The sequence below is a fragment of the Neltuma alba genome, unplaced genomic scaffold (assembly GCF_004799145.2).
Source record: "Neltuma alba isolate B1F8T4 unplaced genomic scaffold, ASM479914v2 tig00011550_pilon, whole genome shotgun sequence".
Taxonomy (NCBI): Eukaryota; Viridiplantae; Streptophyta; class Magnoliopsida; order Fabales; family Fabaceae; genus Neltuma; species Neltuma alba.
Window position 1 is genome coordinate 11,617 of NW_021636211.1, and position 21,016 is coordinate 32,632.

At 34.3% G+C, this 21,016-nt stretch overlaps 3 protein-coding genes across 4 annotated transcripts; 2 read left to right on the plus strand and 1 right to left on the minus strand.

Moving 5' to 3' along the window:
- Positions 1-771: 771 nt before the first annotated feature.
- On the minus strand, positions 772-3,393 carry LOC114714901 (protein trichome birefringence-like 31). Its single transcript, XM_028899690.1, has 5 exons — positions 3,014-3,393; positions 2,421-2,592; positions 2,002-2,201; positions 1,737-1,883; positions 772-1,334 (listed from the first exon to the last, which is right to left on the minus strand). The coding sequence occupies exons 1-5, from the start codon at positions 3,391-3,393 to the stop codon at positions 977-979; spliced, it is 1,257 nt and encodes a 418-aa protein (XP_028755523.1). The 3' UTR covers positions 772-976.
- A 2,035-nt stretch (positions 3,394-5,428) lies between these two features.
- Positions 5,429-11,877, plus strand: LOC114714904 (tRNA dimethylallyltransferase 9-like). 2 transcript variants are annotated; one of them, XM_028899692.1, is made up of 12 exons: positions 5,429-5,705; positions 6,709-6,762; positions 7,368-7,410; positions 7,516-7,624; positions 7,741-7,939; positions 8,570-8,801; positions 9,210-9,304; positions 9,485-9,579; positions 10,078-10,153; positions 10,424-10,563; positions 10,646-10,802; positions 11,692-11,877. In XM_028899692.1, exons 1-11 carry the CDS (start codon positions 5,430-5,432, stop codon positions 10,707-10,709), a joined length of 1,383 nt encoding a protein of 460 aa, XP_028755525.1. In that variant the 5' UTR covers position 5,429; the 3' UTR covers positions 10,710-10,802; positions 11,692-11,877. The 2 variants fall into 2 exon arrangements, with proteins under 2 accessions (XP_028755525.1, XP_028755526.1); XM_028899693.1 differs by having other exon boundaries at positions 5,429-5,684.
- A 4,221-nt stretch (positions 11,878-16,098) lies between these two features.
- LOC114714902 (malate dehydrogenase, mitochondrial-like) lies at positions 16,099-18,694 on the plus strand. The gene is made up of 7 exons (XM_028899691.1): positions 16,099-16,386; positions 16,507-16,680; positions 17,123-17,291; positions 17,635-17,696; positions 17,802-17,923; positions 18,285-18,402; positions 18,554-18,694. The coding sequence occupies exons 1-7, from the start codon at positions 16,132-16,134 to the stop codon at positions 18,692-18,694; spliced, it is 1,041 nt and encodes a 346-aa protein (XP_028755524.1). The 5' UTR covers positions 16,099-16,131.
- Positions 18,695-21,016: the final 2,322 nt, after the last annotated feature.

The window sequence follows — 21,016 nt, forward strand, 5'->3', positions numbered from 1 at the left end:
GTTCGTCATCAAATGCAAGGAGGATCAACCAAGGTTCTCATTCATTCTCTTTATTTATGTGTATCCCATGTTTAATTTTTGTGGTGTTTTATAGATTGTGTTTGTATTATACCATTATTTTAAGATCATTATCCAGTTTGTGATGAATCTAACTTCTCCAGCAATTCTTTTCATTAACAGAAAAGAATCCTAAACTTTTTTGGTAGAAAGAAGATGATTCAAGGATGATCAAGCAGTACCAGAAGCTTCTCCCCCTGCTAGATTCTAAACATCTTCAGACTTGCAGAATCTACAAGTGTAGCAAGCATTTAAAACTGAGTGAGATGTGGCCCTTTAAAAAAATGGGAATGATACAGATAAGATTAACTTAATCGAGAGAACTATGTGGGATCTATTCTAATTGCTATTTGATGGCTTTCATGTAACTTTGAATCAATTACTTAGATATTTTGTAGCTTCAAAGATCGAACTAGTTAATACTGTTTCCGTTCCTAATTATAAGACCTCATTTGTAGTCTACAAATGAGGTCTTATAATTAGGACCGGAGGTAGCATGATTTTGCTTATGAAATATTTTTTTATGGTTATATCTTTATTCCTAAGTTGAATATTACTCTTTTTAAATTATTATGAGTCTCTTGAATTTTTTCCAACTAATTTTTACGGTCTTCAATTTAAATTATCTTTAAACCTTGCCTGGATTCAAATATTGAGCTCTTTGGAAGAAGCAATAAGCCCCCGTTTCCTTAGCAAATACCAATATCAGTAGCATATAATTATCAATGTAATCTTGTTAGAAATTTGAAATTCTTCAAGTGCTTTTGAATCATAAGGCATGCCTTGATACTAGTAAGCCCAAGGTCCAGCCTCCTGAAGTTTTTGTTATTAGAACAAAGAAAAAGAAAAAATCTCCAAAAATTTTCTATTGATTGGAACAATCATTTGGATGAATCAAAATGCTTAAAGTGGCTCTTACTTAGGTAAGATTCTGAAATGTCTTCAAGAGATAGGCATATAGGATTTGATTCCATATATCAGGGACACCAGGAAGGCACCAATGGATGCAATCAGCAAAAGATTTAGGGTCAGCTCTTTGTTCTTTTGTGAGGAGCTTGCCTTTTCGTTCTCCATAAATAGTAGTGTGGGCATCTTTTCTGTACTCTGATAACTGAGTAATGTTCAAAAGGGTCACATCTATTTTTAGTTCTGCTATTGCCTGCTTTAGCAGCTCCATAATCTCCAGGTTTGATCCGGTGCCCCAATATGAAGGGTCTTGTATTGGATATGACTCGTTGAAGCAGTTCTCATCACTTCCTGGCTTCCATTCCCAGCTCCTGAAGAACATGAAAATCATGGTCAGAAGGACATATTTTCTTTCCTCTCGAGTCTTGACAAACCATATCATTAAACCAAAAGTAAAATATAATGCCTCTTTTTTGCTATGATCACACACACATATTTTAATATTTTTGAAAATTAATATAAGCAGCCCTTTTATTTGTTGATAAATTAAATGTGTCCCCTCAGACAAAAATTGGTTCAATTAATAAGGACACAACTTATAACCCGTGTGAGTATGAGTTTAAATTCTATTAGATATGGTCAATGGCCTTATAACTTAGTGGCGTGAAAACTCTCCTTTAAATAGAAGGGCACAGGTTTAATCTTGCTTGTAAGCTCATAGCCTGTTCTTGTAATTTAAGATGTTCATTTTAAAAGGTAAAGTGAGAAATCACCAGAGATGAGTAGGAGACACGGTCATGAAGAAGAGCTTCTGTGTGAGGGGATTAATGTTTGACTCAAGCCAATCTGCCCAAGTCTTCAACGCCAATCTATATGCTGTGGTCACATTGTATTCTTTTACATGGTCTGGCGACCCATACCTGATCCAATCCACAGTCAAATAGATTCTTCAAACTTCATACCCATCAAAACGAAACAGAAGATGAAGAAGAAGAAGAAGAAGAAGAAATTGATTTGCATGAAGAAGCTATCACTAACGTGGCATTGACCAAAGGCTTGTGCATCCACCAAATGTAACTCTCAAACACCAGAATATCAACGCCTTGCCAATGCTTGCCATGTTTTGCTATGGAGTCCAGCCTCACCATCCGCTTATGAACAGTGTGATTTGTTGCATGATCTGAAATCGACTCCACTATGAACGGGGCCCAGTAGTATTCTATCGATGCATCGTACTCCTGCCATGGATAGTTTCCAATGTAAATGATTAAAATGGTATTTTAGGAAATCAATACATATTTCTTACAAGTAATTAACTTAACTAATTTTCTTAATATTTCTACAATGGTTATCTAGCTCCTCCATTTAGAATTGGAGATGTACTATATATATATTTTCAAATCTTGGCCCCTTCTGGTAAATCCTCTGGCATGAAATGTGGTCACATTGGTACATACCTCAATTTTGAAGATCTTCATGGGTGGAATTCTGTGGAGAGATTTCTTGCCTTCAGGAATTACAGATTGTACCAAACATACCATTGATTCAAACTGGCCCCTTTGTAGTGAGTCTCCTATGAACATCATTCTCTTTCCCCTCAACATGTCCAACAGCTTCAACGGATCAAATCTGAGGTCAACAGAAGGAAAAAGAACAGTTTACACTCTGGTTCTGCAAGTTCTGACGTTCTGTTTCAAACTAGTCAAAGATATTCAACAATGAATCACAATTTTTCCTTCCCAAAAAGTTTCATCACTCTGGTTTTAATTCAACAGCTTCATCTTTGTAATATTACCTATCTTAAACCCTTCAAAAATGAATTCAGTTATCTTATCTCATTGATAAGAGGAGATACTTTCCTTACTATTAACTTTTGATTCTTTCATAGACCACTTTGAGCATACCCCTACATGTAACACCAAAAATAGACATCAATCTATGCCAACATCTTATATAGCACTATTTCTGCAAACACAACAAGTTCTGTTATATCACAGTGTCATAGATAAAGTTTATATATTGTGTTCATCTTTTGGGGTTAGTTCATTACCTTGGGAGATTGCACCCATGGGGCTGCCATCTCCAATTCTGATAGAAAGAATCAGGCCTCCCATTCTTGAGGCAAGTGGTCTGCTTCACCAAGTAAGGACAGCTCTGTTCTTGATAAAGAGGATATGACTCATTGTCCCACACCCATTTCCCGTCAAACACATTGCATCCTTCCTCGACCCGATCCTCAGGAGAAACAACGACGTGTACTCCAATGTTATTCTCCCCATTAGGCTTCCCATAGACCTTCAAAATATTGCTCTGGTTGCTCTTGAAGCTGTCCAAGATTAATCTCACACTCCCTAGAATTATAATGGAAGACAGAACTATTGGGAACAGGGTATGGATCTTTCTGTCAGAGAGAGACTTGAAAGAATGCATTGAGTTGAGATGATGGTTGTTGAAGGAGAAATGCGGAGATCATATGCTTGTGTAGTTGTGAATTCTTTTGCTTTGTTGTTGAAGAAACGTCTCCTCTTTTTTTTTTTTTTTTTTGCCTTTCATTGTTTTGTTTTGTTTCTGGTGATGTTTGAAGTGGGAGATTGCTTGGGTTTGAAGCACTTTTTAAGAATTTTCAACAAACAGTTGGTAGGATCTGGTTTAGGTAATTAGGAGAAGAAGAAGGAAAATTACGGATTAAGTGACGTTGGGACTATTTATTCAGAGAGGAAAAATTAAATCCAAGGATTGTAAAATGGACGAAAAGAGATTCATAGTTATATCTGAGGAGATACACACACACACACACACATATTTATATATACTGTTTTCATTTATGTTGAATGCGTTCGATAGTTAACTTTCAAGGCACGTAGAAGTTTTTTCCCCAACATGTTACTACATTAACAATTTGAAAGTCGTTCTGCATTTACAAATTTGCAAAGCATTTTTACAGAGTAAAATATTATTTTGGTCTTTTAAGATTAGCACATTTATCAATTCTGATTTTTTATGTGAAATTGTTTTATCAATTTATGGTCTGTTTATTTAAACTTTTTTTAAAAAGCAATTGATTTTCATATTGTTTAGAGATTTTACGGAAAAAAATATTTTAAAAAGTGTACAATTTAAATAAAGATAAAAACTAATAAAAATGTGATAGGAACGCATTATTAAGCCGCTTACAAGATTTATGAGGTGTCTGGAAACGATGATTTTAAAAATAATTATACATAGTAAGGATGTAAAAAAATTTTTTCTCTCAATTTACATAAAAATGCTTTTAATTTTTGTGATTACTACACACCTCACTGTTAAATATTTGATTTTATTTGGTATGTTTTGAAGAAAAGTTGGTATATGAAATATATAAATGCTGGAATGTGTAGTTGAACCACAAAGAACAGGAGAATATCTGAAAAGTAAATTAGGAGACAAAAATTATTCCTCCCACACACACATATATAATTAATATTATGTATATTTTTACTAAAATATATAATAACCCTATCTATAGTTCCTCACTGTACTACAAAAAAACATCTTCACGTATGAGTCCATGGTTTTATTATAAATATAATCATACTTTATTTCTACTAGTAATGAATTTCTTCACTATTGGGAGAAAAAAAATCTTCACATATATGATACTATCTAAGATTTTTAATATAAGAGTTAGTTTAATGTTCAATTCAGTTATAAATATAAGACCTTAATTTACTTTGCTATTATATTTATCCATTTTTTTTAAATAGTCCTTATAATAGTTACACATATCAAAAGTTTTACTAAATATTACCTCCGGTCCTAATTATAAGAATTAGTTGACTAATTTGAGTATATTAAAGAAAGAAGTAAAATTAGTTATTTGTAATAAATAAATGTTATCTTTCCTAAAATATCCTTGTTAATCAAATATATTGGTTAGAACTATCATTATTAGAAGGACGACATTAGGTAAAAAATACATAAATATGAAAAACAAAGTAGATTGAGATTTTATATTTAGGATCAAAATAAAAATCAAATAAAATTTTATATTAAGAAGAGGAGGTAGTAGTAGTTATAATTAATATATATCATCAGTAAGCACATTTTTTTTAAAAAAAATAATACTCCTCCGGTCCTAATTATAAGACCCAATTGACTTATTTGAGAAGATTAAGGAAATAAGTTAGTTGGTTATTTATAATAAATAAGTGTTATCATTCCTAAAATATCCTTGCTAATTAAGTATATTGGCTAAAACTATCATTATTAGAAGGATTATGTTGGAAAAAAATGCATAAATATAAGAGAAAAAATGGATTGGGTCTTATAATTAGGACCAAATAAAAAGTTAAATTGGGTCTTATAATAAGGAACGGAGGAGTACATATTTATTACCATCAAATTTTTTATATCTTTTATTAATTGCTCCCCTATGAAAGCAAATCATACAATTTCATCTGCTGCCGTTCGAAGGATTTTAAGAGAATATGGTTAACAGTGGGGTGTGCAGTCTCCGTACGCGTTGCCTACGTTTTCCTCCCCTCCCGGAGACACCGCTTTTTCCGCCACTTCGTTTCTCACTTACTTGCCGGTGCCGGCGGGCTCTGGTCACCGCGTCTGCTGTCTCTGAAACGTACAAGAAGAAGGAGACTAGAGAGAAAGTCATTGTGATTTCTGGACCCACTGGCGCCGGTAAAAGTCGGCTTGCATTGGAACTCGCTAAGCGGCTCAATGGAGAAATTGTCAGTGCCGACTCTGTCCAGGTTTGCTGAATGAGGTGGATTAGAGGATGAAGTAGAGGCCTTTTTTTTTTGGTGGGGGGGGGGGATTTCAGCTTTTTCCTTTTATGAAGTGAGGGAAAGAGCGATTATTGGGGGCGAGATTTTTGTGTGACATTTGGGTTAGAGGGAAGAGTTGAGAGTTTTCGAGAGCATTTCCTGTTGTTTAGAGTTGGATATTGTGAAAGATGAGTGATGTGCTCCGTGCCTTGTCGCTTTGTGCCTTTGTGTAGTTGTGGGTTCTTGGAAAATGGAAGGTTCTTCCACCACATAAGCATACTAAGTAGTCATTTATATGTTGCTTCACTTCTTAGTTTGGTATTTTGGGCGCCAACTTATGGTTCTTTTTCTCTATTTCATCAAACAGAAAATGAAAGATTAACTTAATTTTTTAACCCTCACTAATTCGTCAGTTTTCTGATAAAATTTAGCAAGTGAAAGAGAAAAAAAGAATTAGCGTGTGAAGAAAGAAGTGTGGAGTTATATATACGATTATTTCCTCATATTGCACTACTGCAGTGTATTATAGTAGTAACTGAAAAGTGAGAAAATAGTTTTGCCTTCTGACTCTCAAAATGCTATGAGATTTAATTCTCAAGAGTAAACCATGGAAAGTGCTAAGGTATTGTAGAGAAATTAGAGGAGAGAGAGGAAGAAGAAGAAATCTGGGAAGAAGAACGAGAGAGAGACAGAGGGAGAAGAGAGAGCAGGGAAAATTCATTCCATTCACTTAAGTCAGTCGCAAGTCTGATCACAACTTACCCAAGCCCCCTATTTATAGGCCTAAGGACTTAGTTAGGACTTAGTAACTAATACTAACTAACTCCCTCCTTTCCATTATATTTACATATCAGAAAGCATTCGTATCTACGTGACTACATATATTAACGGGATTTTCTATATTCATTGTCATCCCTTTTACTTATAATAGTAAAGGTACAGATTTTTCCTTTAATCTATATTTAATCAAAGATGACTTTTATGGCAGGTGTACCAAGGTCTTGATGTTGGATCAGCTAAACCCTCCCCAAATGATAGAAAGGTTCCACAATTTGGACGTAGAATATTCTCTTGTTCAAATATTCCCCTGTTCCTTCATGTTGCCGTCTAGAGTGTCTATTGTAAATTTTTCAATTTTCCATGTCATTTGTTTACTCGAGTTGCCTGGGCCAGTTTTGTGTGATTAACTTTTAGAATTCTGGACACCTTTTTTGCTCTTTCTTTTCAGTAATGGAACTTTGGTTACTGTTTCACTTGTCAAGATTTGCTTTTGGGGAGACTTTTTGCTGTTGGTGATTTCAACCATCCTTGGCATTGAACTTAACATTTTAACTATCTTTTTCTCTGATTTAATTGCTTGAAACAGTAAACCTAAAACATCGATTGAAAAGAAAGAAAAAAGAGCAGACACTTTGTAGAATAGTATATGATATGATCCTTAGGATTTTTTTCCCGTTATTCTGTATGCATTATTAGTGTTCACATTATGTATTAATGAAATTTCAAATGTTAAATGGTGCCAATTCAATGATAATGAAATGCATTTTATATCGACCCATCCATTTTGTCCATCATTTAATAACTGGAAATCTGGAACTCCGTTTGTAGATTTTTATTCTTTTTTTTTTTTTTAATTATTCTTGTCAGGAGGTAAAACATCATCTGATTGACATATTGCATCCATCTAAAGGTATGTTCTTAGGTTCTTCGTTGGGCTGGCTGTCTTTGCTTCAACATATATGACTAGAAGGTGCTATTCACTTTTGACATGTTTGAGAAACCTATTATTTATCAGACTACTCAGTTGGACAATTTTTTGAGGATGCAAGGCAAGCTACAAGATGTATCCTTGACAATGGCCGTGTTCCCATAGTTGTTGGGGGAACTGGGTTGTATTTACGATGGTATGTCTTATTTTTTCCGAATGAATTCCTCAGTTTATTCACAGTAAGTTATTAAAATCAGCTAATGCAGCACAAAGATATCTATATGTTATGTTGTTTGAGCTTCAAAATATCAGGTTCATATATGGAAAACCAGATGTTCCCAAAGCTTCTGCATATGTCAAATCCAAAGTGTATTCAGAGTTAGCTGAACTACAGAAAAATGAAGATTGGGATGCTGCTGTGCAGTTGGTGGTAGATGCAGGTGATGCAAAGGCCCAAACTTTAGCAGTGAATGATTGGTATCGATTACGGCGTAGCCTAGAGATTATCAAAGTAAGCTTGCAATTTTTTCCGTAAGAAAATCTAAATGGATCTACCTTGTGTAATAACCATGCTAACTTCAAAAGTCACCTGAACAATGAAGGAAGTGCTCTTTGGGCTTGTTAGCTATCATGGAAGGAAGAAGGGATTCCCTTTCTTTGTTCTAGGCAATGTTTACTATATTCTTATGATTATTACCCAAGAGTTTACCGCTTTTTTATTTTTTCAAAAGTGGGACAAGGGTAATTCTTCATCCTCAAAATCAGTTTTAATTTCAAGTTTCATTCCGTTCTATACAATTTTGCATACCAAACCGGCTGTTAATCTTATCTATTTCCTTATCCTGCCTACCTCTTTTGCTCATTTGTTGTGCATGATGGCAGTAATGAGGACAAATGCAGTTACATCGCTAGCAAGAATGAGTATATAAAGAAGTACCTTACTGTGGCTCCATTGCCATTGAATATTTCCGAAATTATTAGCTTTAGCTACTGTTCATTATTAATAAACTAATCATACTTCCATGGTCTGTGGGGATGTATATGTCATCTATTATTTTTCAGAGGTCTAGATTATTATGTTCTCTGGGATATCCTTACAATATGCTTTTTATCATTCATTTATATTCTTTTGGAATGGCAGTCTAGTGGATCACCTCCTTCTGCTTTTCGGGTGCCGTATGATTCTTTCAGGGAACTGGGTGATTCTAGTGATACCAATGGTTTTGAATCTTCCGATGTCAAAATTTCTGGCAATTCAGTGGAAGATTCCAAGTTCTCAGATTTGCCTTATGAGTTCATATGCTTTTTCCTTTCTAGTCAGAGGCTTGACCTATATAAAACAATCGACCAGCGGTGTGAAGATATGCTATTAGGTATATGTGATTTGTGAGCCGGAAAGACATTATTTGTAATTCATCAAGGACTAGTTTCAAATAAAGTTCCTTGTATTTTTGTGTTCAACCTCTCCAATAAAAATATGACAACTGCAAAATGATCTGACTGTCATGTTTTTGTTGAAAAATCTAAATAGAAAATGTATGAAAAGTTTATCTGAATTTTCTTTATTCAATTATGCTTCCCATAGATATTGTAGTACATTCTTCTCTGTGGTTTCCGTTAAGCAGCATTTCCTGTATTGGTTATGTAATTGGCCTCCTGTGGGGGTTAATAATTTACAAGTCTTGGTAGACGACTAGATGTTATTAGAAGTTCATTTGTGTACATGCTCTGCACTAACATACGACTCATTCCTTGGTGTCTTGGCTTTTTTTAAACTGCAGGAAGGGATGGGATTCTGTCTGAGGCTCGATGGCTTCTAAAGTTGGGTCTTCATCCCAACTCCAATTCTGCAACACGAGCAATCGGCTATAGACAAGTATATTGTTTCTTTTGTCTATTTTCATTGAAGTTTTACAATGTGCAGATGATAACTAGTAGACTATCCTGCTGATGATATTCGCAATATGTTTTTTCTTGAGTATTTTTTGTCATTTGGTCATTGTAACAGCTATATAAATTGTTGGATATATTCTAATATTTCCCTATATAATTTCAGGCTATGGAATACCTACTTAGATGCCAACGACATGGAGGGCAGAGTTCAGCTGAAGAATTTTACAATTTTTTATCTGAATTTCAAAAAGAAACTAGGTAATGGCCTTTGTTCAATCTGTACATGTAATCTTTTTTCAATGGGATTGGCCTAATCAATATCAGAAAAGGATCACCTGAAGTTCGGGGTGATGCAGTTTTGTGAAGATTGCTGTTTTCATAATCTTTTTATAAGTTTAGGAGCTTGGCTTTTGATTTGACATATGAACCTACAAATATAAATTTTCCATCTTCCGATGATAACCTTTTTGCATTTCAATGTCGTAGGACATCGGATATTACACAGGCTTGGCATCCTATGAACAAAATTTTGAATGAACGATTTGTTCGCCTGTTGTAATATCTTCTACTGCTTTGATTTAATAAATATTTATATGTGGTAGCTTGTGTTTGACTATTGTGTTTGGAGAGCATTTATTTTCGTACTTTCCCAGAGCTTTGTTGGGCATTCTTCTTGATGTGAATGAGATAAACTGTTGCTGGATTACCCTACCCAGTGATGAGATATAGATACCTGTATTTTTTGTTTCCATGCAGGAATTTTGCAAAAAGACAATTGACATGGTTTCGCAATGATCATATTTACCACTGGCTCGATGCTTCCAAGCCACTGGTAATAAAACTTCCTTGCCGCTTGCTGTTGCTCTATAATCTGCTTTGCATAGTTAATGATCCGCGTGCAACTACTTATATTGTGTTTCGGTAATTGACACTTGTTAGGATAGTACAAGAAATGTTTTTATATAATATTTCAAGTTAATCAATTTTCCCTCAAATTAGTGGTTTCCTTCTGTTTATATTCCCCCTCCCCTCCTTATGCAGTTGTGTTATTTCATTCATATAGTTTTATCGTGGTGATCGTGTGATGAACAACTTGTGGCAGGATGCAATTATTGAATTCATTGACAATGCATATCATGATTGGAGTGGAAAGCTCGTTGTGCCTGAACACCTTAGAATGTCTAAAGATATATCTAATCGCCAAGAAGCTGCTCAACTTAAGTCTTACCGCACAAAAAATAGGTATACTTTCACGGAGACGGAATAATGGTAATAATTATATTTCATTGATGCAAAGAGCTTAACAAATAAGTTTCTTATGAAGGCATTTCATGAAAGATGAAGATTGTTCTCGTATTCTGGAGTGGATAAGAAAGACTGAAGAATGAACCAATGGTCCGTTTCCTTTTGCATTCCCTCACACTGGCCTCAATTTTGACATTATTGAAGAAAGAAGAATGCTGTTCAGATTGCACGTAAAGGTTTGTGCTTAATGCTGTTGCTTAGGCTTAGGTCCTGTTTAAAAGTGCTTCAACTTTTATTACTCTTTTCTTTTATATCCACAAAAACTAGATATCTGTGCCCAATAACATTTATTTTTTTGTCCAAATACATGTGCATTTGAGGATGACCTTGAGAGATGCTCTTCATAACTACTGCAGGCTCTTGAGAGTTTCTTACTTTTTTATTTTTGTTGGTTTGGGGTTGGGGAATGACAATTTGGGTCCCAAGCTTCAATTTAATTTCGAGGACAAAAAATTTCAAAATTTTACTAAAGGGCCTTTAGGTCCTTAATAATCATATAAAACCCTCAAGTGGGGCATTTAATTCATGTCAAAGTGACCGATTACTAGTGCATATTTTTTTTCATTACCGACTATTATTTTTAGATAAAAAAATCACCATAATAATATTAGGCAACTTTATCGCATAACTTCTCCCTTCTATCAGTTTATATTCTGCGTCTTCCAAGCGTCTTAACAAATATCATAAATTTATTATTATTATTTTTTAATGAGAGTTGAGGCATAAGGATAAACTCTTGGGTAGAGATACATTTAAGGGCTTCAATCTGTGCTTTCAATCATATCTTCACACAAGTTCATATCAAAATGCAAGTGTTTGATACTTCTTGTTAGGAAACGGGGGAGCATACCTTTTATTAGTCTTAGCTTTCCTTGGTATTTTATAATGAGTTACTGCTGAAATCAGGCTCTGATTTGTTGAAAGGTTGAAAGGGCTTTCATGACATTTTCACGAGTCATTGCCAAAATCGGGCTTTATTACTGTTTTGTTGAGAAGTGAGAGAGAATCCGAACTTTTCATTGTAGCTTATAAGGTTGTGACATATCTGTTATGTTCTGTTGTCAGATGCCAGAATCAAGAAACGCTGAAATGTTCAAAATGGAGAGACTGGTCAACAAAAGCTGAGAAAGGTATAGCATGTAGGAAAGAAGTTGATCAGCACATGTAGGCTGAAGAAAACTGATGGAACATAAGGATGATACGTATATTTTGAAGAAACCTATAGAAAGAAATGAATTTGCTTTTTGTTTTAATTTTTCTTCCTACTCAAGAAAACCAAATTTGATTTTGCTTCTATATTTTATTAGTAAGTTGTCATTAAGGTTATTTTATATGAAAGAAATCTTGATCTATGGATAGAAGTAGGCAGCATGTGTATTGCAGTTGCATATGTTGCCTCTCCTATACATAGATCAAAATTTTCTTCATATAAGTAATCTTAATGACAACTTGCTAATAAAATATAGAAGCAAAATTAGATTTAGTTTTCTTACTTAGAAGGAAACTTGATGGCATCTTGTTAATAAAATATAGAAGTAAAATCAAATTTGATTCCTTAACTAGAAAGAAGCTCACAAAAATGCAATTAAAAAACAAAAAGCAAAGTCATTTCTTTCTATTTTCTTTCCTTAAATCCATTCTCTTTGCAAATTTGTTGGGTGAGTGAGTGAGTGAGTGTTACGTGGAAAGCTCAGCACTACGTTGAAGTGCATTACTACTGAAATGGAGGATCCGAATAACCTCCAACTCCAAGACGGTGTTGTGATATTGTCATTGATTACTCCCTCTGTGTACTTACTTTCTATCTACTCTCTGGGTTGTAGACTTAGGCTGTGAAGAAGTCCTGTTTTTGTTATTAGAAAAAAAAAAGTATTCGTTTTGTTTATTCTTTTTTTACCTGGACTGTAGACTTGGTTATGAAGGAGTCATGAGTGATCCTTTTGGATATAACAACAGTTTCTAAATTCATTCTGCCAATTGACCAATTTATTTAATTAAATAGATTTTTATATTATTGCAGATATTTTAGGATATTTGGGTAATTTATTTTAAGTAATTTTGCATTGTAAGAGATAAATATATAAAAATAGTCCTCGAAAAAGTGATTTTCATTTTTGAAAGTAACTATTAATATAAAATATTGTAAATTGTAAAATATGAGAGTTAATAAAGTTATTATGATCTGTAATTAATTAGCCGAAAAATTCATTAGAAATTTTACTGAGAAAAAACATGATAAATTTTTATGCATACTGACTTATGTCGCTGATTGTTGAGAGTGATTGTACTGACTTAATCACCCCTGTTCAATCTTCCATTCCTTCTGAGCATCCGGATTACAGCATTCTGGTTGGAATCCAGCAGATGATGGATCGGGACTGGAAGGTTGAAGTGGTTGTTTGTTCGCGAGACGTGACCACCGTGGCGGAGGCATTGGCCGCACAAGCACGTAATATGGGGGTTGATTTTGCTGCTTTTCGTGGTCCACTAGACTAGGGGTCCGTTTGGATTAGTAATTAAAAGGTATTTATTGTCAGTTTGGTTTATGAAAAAGTAAAGTTGAATAAAAGTTAAATCGGATAAACTGAATTGGGTTTTGATTGAAATTTAGAAAAGCTAGTTTGTAAAAATGAGATTAGTAAAAGGTTGTTTAGATTATGATTGAGTAAAAGTAAGTTTGTAAAATTATCAAAATGGTATGAGTTTTAATAAGTAATGAAACATGATTAAAAAATGATTTTACATAATATAATGAATTAAAATTAATTTAGTATTGGACCTAGATATCCATTTGGGGTTGGATATCTCACTTCAACTAAGTAATATTTTTTTTAAAATACAATTTTTTTTACCGAGAGAAATTTTATGTAATTTTTTTTAACTTGAGACAACTTTTATATGTGAGATACCTCAAAAAGACAATTTTTTAAAAATACACTTTTGTTAAATAAAATTTGTAAATGAACTTATAAGAATTTTACGTATTATAGAATACGAATATCATACATTTTTCATAATTTAAAGTATACTAATTTTCAACAAATAAAATATAAAAAATTGAAAAATTTTATTCATATCGAAAAAGAGTAAATTCTTACTACTATTTTTCATAACCTGAACTCTTTAGATTATTATATTTAAACAATTTATATTTTAATTTACTGCTTAATTCTAAATTTTTAATTGATTAAACAAAATCAAATTAAAAAAAGAAGAAAAAGAACAACAGTTACCCCAATGGTACTCAAATAGCAATTGGTTGATAGAGGGGAATGAACAAAGAGGACAGGTCAGACTTGGATGGTGGGCCTAATTCTGAAGAACAGTCAACAACTCGTGGGACTGGATACCTTCCAATGGACCCCACCTGCATATACAATTCCAACGGTAAGCCCGATTTGATTTCCATAAGATAGGGTGTGTTTGGAATAGCGGTGATAGAAGTATTTTTTTTTTCAATCTGACTTTCATAAAATCAGATTGAGTAAAAGTCAGATAGGATAATGTGATTTATATTTGGATTGGGTTTTGTAAAAAAATCAGTTTGAAGAAGTTTAAACTTGTTTGGATGATAAATACAAAAATAAATTTGGATGCAAAATGACTTTAAAAGGACATAAATTTTATTAAATAATACATATCTAATATTATATATATAAGGAAAATAAAATTATTAAAAGTAAAGAAATTTAATTTATTATTAGAAAGAAATTATATATATAATGTGACCATTTTAAAAGAAGTATTGAAAATAAAATTATTAAAAATACAAAAATTTAATTTATTATTAGAAGGAAATTGAAAAATAATAAAATACTTAATTAAATATATTACAACTGCAAATAAAACAAGAACACATAACGCTAGGAAAACTTAAAATATTGTAGGGTGTGTTTGGATTAGCGGTAGTGAAGTAACTTTTTTTTCAATCTGACTTTTACAGAAGTCAGATTAGATAAAAGCAGCTTCTTTGAACTTATTGTATAAGTCCGTTTCAGTGACAGAAGTCAGATTGCAAAAATGTGATTCAAAACACATCCCAAATCAAAAAAGCTCCTTTTGCCGGTAGAGAAGTCAGTTTGAAGGTCCAGATGTGATTTCAAACACACCCGTAACCTTCCTTCCCATTTCACCGCACTGGTATTCTTCTCATTGTGAAAAACAAGATCCATCAGCTTCATCCCAAAAGTCCATTTAGACCCAGAAGCCAAATTGCAAAAACAGTGTGCCAAACATCACTTTTAACACAAAAGGAGCTTTTGCATGTTGAGATGCACGTTTGGGATCCCAAACGTGAACCCAAACAGGCCCTACAAATATTAGTCTATGTAAAAGTTTGTTTCAATCCAGCTTTTTGAACCCAAGTCAGATGACTTATAAGCTTTGCCAAACACCCTCCAACTTTCCAAATGGGCTTATTAGAAAAATAAAGTAACTTTTATGTCCCGTTTGATAGGAAACATTAAAAATGAAAGATATTGTAATTGCGATTGAAAAAAATCATTGAAATAGTTTTTAGTATGATTAATTGCTTGTTATATAAGATTAGATAAATCTATAGAGTGGGATTGAAGAATACTACTTCGCCCATGGTATTCCCCAATCCTACATATATGGGTTTAACTAATCCCATATGGTGAGTAATCTTTTATACTAAATGCTTTTTTAATAGATTTTTTTTAATACCAATCCCAATTCCTACTCGTAATTTTTAATGCTTCTTACCAAACGAGACATTAGAGTCTCAATTACTGATCCAAACAAGCACTACATACGTGACATTCTTCAACGAGATGCTTCTCGGAATCCTATAATTCTTGGTGCTGACATGTAATAGCTCCTGTTACAATTGTTACTCCTCCGGTCCTAATTATAAGACCCAATTGACTTATTTGAGGAGATTAAGGAAGTAAGTTAAGTTGGTTATTTATAATAAATAAGTGTTGTTATTCCTAAAATATCCTTGCTATTAAGTATATTGGCTAAAACTATCATTATTAGAAGGATTATCTTGGAAAAAAATACATAAATATAAGAGAGAAATGGATTGGGTCTTATAATTAAGACCAATAAAAAGTCAAATTGGGTCTTATAATAAGGACCGGAGGAGTATTTAAAAAAAAAAGAAGCATCTAAAATTTTTTTTATGGATTTTGTCCCAATTATCTACAACCACAGTATATAATACTTACATCAAGTTTTTTAATAGTTATTGTATTAAGTTTTTCAATCCATTCTATTTTTTAAAATATTAATATTTAATATTATTTAATTACAAATTTTTATGAAAAAGACACATAATTATATGTAATAAAAAGATTTAACATAGTACGTATAAGTGCTTGAGCTTATTTTTTCCTAGAACAAAATAGCTTGACTCGACTCGGTTTTCTTGTTTTTATTACTGTTACCCGTGAAACTGGCTCGTTATTGTTAAACCCTCTGTTCACTTCCTCTCCGGCACTCGTATTTTCTTGCATTTTTCTCGGAAAGTTACGATAGACAATGGTGAACCCGTCGGTGCTCCGATCCTTACGCTCAGCCGTGGCTCGTGGCTCCTCTTTTCTTGCACGCCGTGGGTATTCCAGCGATGCAATCCCTGAACGGAAAGTGGCCATACTCGGAGCCGCCGGTGGGATTGGTCAGCCCCTATCATTGTTGATGAAGCTCAATCCCCATGTCTCAAGACTTTCACTTTACGATATAGCTGGAACCCCCGGTGTCGCGGCTGATGTTAGCCACATTAACACAAGATCTGAGGTACACTTTTTTGTTCATCTCTTTGTGGAATTCGCGAGAGTACGGAATAAGAGTGTGGAATTTACAGTACTTTGATGTTGTAGTATAATTTAATAAGATGTTTATGCATTGGAGTTGAAGGTGGCCGGATACCAAGGTGAAAATGAGCTTGGGAAGGCTTTGGAAGGATCAGATGTTGTTATTATTCCCGCTGGTGTGCCCAGAAAGCCTGGAATGACACGTGATGATCTTTTTAACATTAATGCGGGCATCGTCAAATCACTCTGCAATGCTATTGCCAAGTACTGTCCGAACGTGGGTATCTTTTGCCTTCGAGTGTTTAATATTCATTTTACGGTTGTTGTCGCGAACTACTGTCAGTGTTAAGTTGCTTTGAATACATTGTAGAAAACCCATATGCTACAGTGATTTCCTTGGTAGAATGAGGATTGGTTGTGATTCTTGATGACTGATCGGCTTTTGTTTTTTCTTTTTAAGGCTCCCTCCCTTTTATTCTACATGGTTTTGGCGTTTTGCTTTTGCCGGATTGATTCCCGGGATGACATGAATGATTCATTTGAATTATTTTACATGTTGACTAACGGTGTGATTGGATGTTTTCCTAGATATCTTCAATACATTCATTTCATCAATGTTAAACCGTATAAATCATATAATTTGGCTACATTGTGCGCTGCAAGTCTGCTTTATGTGTGAACATTTGAAAATGATTATTGTTATTCTCGTATGAATTCAGGCACTTGTTAACATGATAAGTAATCCTGTGAACTCCACTGTTCCAATTGCCGCTGAGGTTTTCAAGAAGGCAGGGACTTACGATGAAAGGAAGTTGTTTGGGGTTACTACCCTTGATGTTGTGAGGGCAAAAACTTTCTACGCTGGGAAGGCAAAAGTTCCAGTTTCTGGTATGTAAAATTTTTTAAATTTGTAGGTACCTTTATGTCTTTTCTGGTTGTGCAAGTATGTTTATTTGGCCACCTAGAGATGATTTTTTTTGGGGGGGGGGGTGGTTGTCTGGGATGAAATTTCAGTTATTAGGTCTTTAGAAGAGTGGCTAACAACCCAACTTGAGAAGAAAATTCAACCATTTAGTTTATCTTTCTTATTTTTTTGGGGTGTAGGTGGGCTTTAGGGGTTGAGGTTTTTGATTGTTGAATGCTATTATTTGATTGCTGAATAGCAATTTAAATTTCTTTTACGCCTATTATCATGTGTCACTGATTACTTGGTTTGTGCATATTTCTGCAGAGGTTAATGTGCCTGTCGTAGGTGGCCATGCAGGCATTACTATTCTCCCCCTATTTTCTCAAGTATCTTCTTGCTCTCACGCCCAACATTTGTATTCTGTGATGTCTTGTTTGACTGCCTTCCTGTACATGAACTTGCCTAACTTTTGAACATTTTCACTGCAATAGGCATCGCCAAAAGCCAATCTAGGAGATGATGATATTAAGGCTCTGACAAAACGAACACAAGATGGAGGAACAGAGGTTGTGGAAGCAAAGGCTGGAAAGGGCTCTGCAACATTGTCAATGGCGTAAGTGTGCTCATCCTCTTAAATGCTTTGTTGCAGCGAATTATAGACAATTTAGGTTATCCTGTTAAGTACAAAGATACATGAGGAAGTTGAAGTTAGATAATTTGTTGAAAATAATTGAAGATGTATGGTTTTGAAATGAGCTTTTGAAATAATGGTTGTGAATCTCAAGCATAAACAAGTTGATCATTTGATGGGTAGGTTGTGCTTATCTGGGCTTGTGGTTTTATGCTTCCCCTCGGACATTTCCTATTCTTAGGGATTGTTAATTCCAAGAGGCTTGAATCTTTCAATTTGTATTAACTATGCTTTTATGGTCTAAAGATGAACACTGGATCCACGAGGTTCTTGGCTTTTGCAGCTATGCTGGAGCACTTTTCGCTGATGCTTGCCTCAAAGGACTCAATGGGGTCCCAGATGTGGTTGAGTGCTCATTTGTGCAATCCGGTGTCACTGAGCTGCCTTTCTTTGCTTCTAAGGTGATTGAACTGTGACACTTATTCTGGATCATATCTTCATCCCCCCTCCCCGGGGGAAATTGATGCCACGTCAATGCCTAAATTTCCTACCCTCATTTATTTGAGCATGTGGGCTTTGTGTGTTCTAACTGGTGATCTTAAATGTTTGCAGGTGAGGCTTGGGAAGAATGGTGTGGACGAAGTTCTGGGCTTGGGTCCTCTTTCGGATTATGAACAACAAGGCCTGGATAGCCTTAAGTCTGAACTCAAAGCATCAATTGAGAAAGGAATTAACTTTGCCAACAAGAACTAGTGGACTTTCCAATACATGTCTGGCTGGTTTTGTGAATATACTATACAGAACTAATTGAAGATTTGCAGTATAAGGACCATCAGTGTAATGAGTGACCGGCATGGTTGGTGTCGGTTTGTTGTTTTGTTTAGATTAGGTGTACACCGCGATTCAATAATGTGAATCTCTGAGGGCAGTTAGTTGCCGAGGGTACATAAATCCTGTTGACAAGATTGGAGAATATTGGCTCCAAACCATATGCACGGTTGAATAGTTTAGTTTATTGCATTTGCAGGGTATCAATCCCTTTTTAGTCTTCTCTTTCTTACCTTTTCTTTTGCGGAGATGATTAAGGCTGGCAAATTGAGAGCTTGTACATTCTATCGGGTTCCCTAAGAACAATATAGTTCGTTTGCATGCTATGAGCTTCCTTAGCAAGCTAGTCAGCATAAGAGATGGCTTCTCTAGGTCTATAATCAGTAGTAACCATCCAATCCTGCTTTTATAGCCATGGATGATTTATTGGCATGCTTCTATTTCTTTCACTCCTCTCTTTCCTTGTCGTTAATCCATGAATTATAGTGATTCTACATATACACAGACACATGAAAATGAAGCCATGCTTTGCACTAACCCCGATCCTTAATTGCTCATTTACTTTCAAATGAAGAGAGAGATAGAAGACAAAGATAGAGGTGGATTCATCTATCACTTTCTGATTCCGTGTGGGTTTTGCTTACATATATTTTCACTTAAGTAGCTAAGCAATTGAGAGGACCTCTCAATATCTGCGTGTAATGTACTCCTTAAACAATATGGGAGATTTGAACTTTATAGATAAGGGGGGAAAAATGCATAAAGAAGTTATCTCCATTAACAGTTGGCGGGTCCAACTAAAAAAACTTGATAGTGGAGGAAGATATCATAAACATTGATTTCACATACATGTGCACAATATGACGCATTTGTATTGACATAATACACAATAGGCACCCATGGATGCTTGAAGAAGAGTGGAAAAATGATGGTGAAATTAATTTAAAATTTTGGATGGGTTCATTGTTTGGTTTGGATTAGACCCTGAAATCAATGGGTCACAGTCTAAAATTCCATCAGAGGTCAGATCGATCATATTAACCGATTCAGTCTTGCAAAATTTCAGCATTAAATTGCTCAATAGGTTAGGTTTGAGTGGGTTTTTCCAATATTGCCAGTTAAATTAATCCGATGAGAGTGTGTGATTATGTGCATTAAGGAGGAGCCTTTGTCAATGTAACAAGTGAAATGTCCTAGACAATCCAATTTATACGGGAAAAAAAATTGCAAATGAATTAAACTGATCGAGAAGTTTAATAAAAGCATATAGAACATACATTGTTTTCTTTATAATTGATTTAATTTGCATTTGACAAATAGAATTTTTGGCTTTGGACGTCCTTAACAAAAGTGTAGACAGAAAATAGGAAGGAAAATGAGTAAGAGAAAAGTAAGATTGCATTGAAGTCTCAATCATTACATTACATAAGCATAACTTTCAACACTAAGATTGAAGTCTCAATCATTACATTACATAAGCATAACTTTCAACACTAAGATGACCTCATTGCTTACAAATATGACACATGAATTTTAAAGATAAAAACTGCATGTGAAAAACAAAAGTTACTACTTGTGATGAATCTTGCTGGGAAGTAGCAAAACCTCATAATTCTTGCCATTTCCTAAAGAAAAGAAATTATCAATGTCAATTTTAAGAGAGAAGAACATAACGTGTATACTATAATGTTCACATATAACATGAGAGCATTTAATCTTAAATGCTTCATGTAAATTTTGAGAAAGAGAGAGAGAGGGAAGAGTCATACTCAGCCAGAAACAGATAAAAAACACACTTCCTACTGCAAAGAATTGCCTCATGCATGCACCTCTCCTTTGACATTTGGATCTCTTAGTTGCATTTTAAAGTAAGATAGAGTGAAAATGATAAGCTTTGACTTATGATCATAATATAGGTTCCATAAAAATAAAACCTATTTTCATCTCTATCTCTCTTTATACTTTAGGTAATTTATCTCTCTGTTGTAATAGCACGATGCTGTAAGAAGAAAGAGATAGACATGGTATAAAAGAAATAATTTTATATGAGAATGAGACCTATCCACTCTCATGTTTCCATACCTTTAAGGATCCAAATCATTCTTTTTGGCTATCCCATTGCAAGATATATATTCATGGGGTGTGTGAGAACAAATTCAACATGGTCAAAACTACGTTTCTGCGGAAGCAATTAACCATGGTGGTGGTTATGCAGAAACGTGGTTTTGGCCACGTTTCAACGTGGTT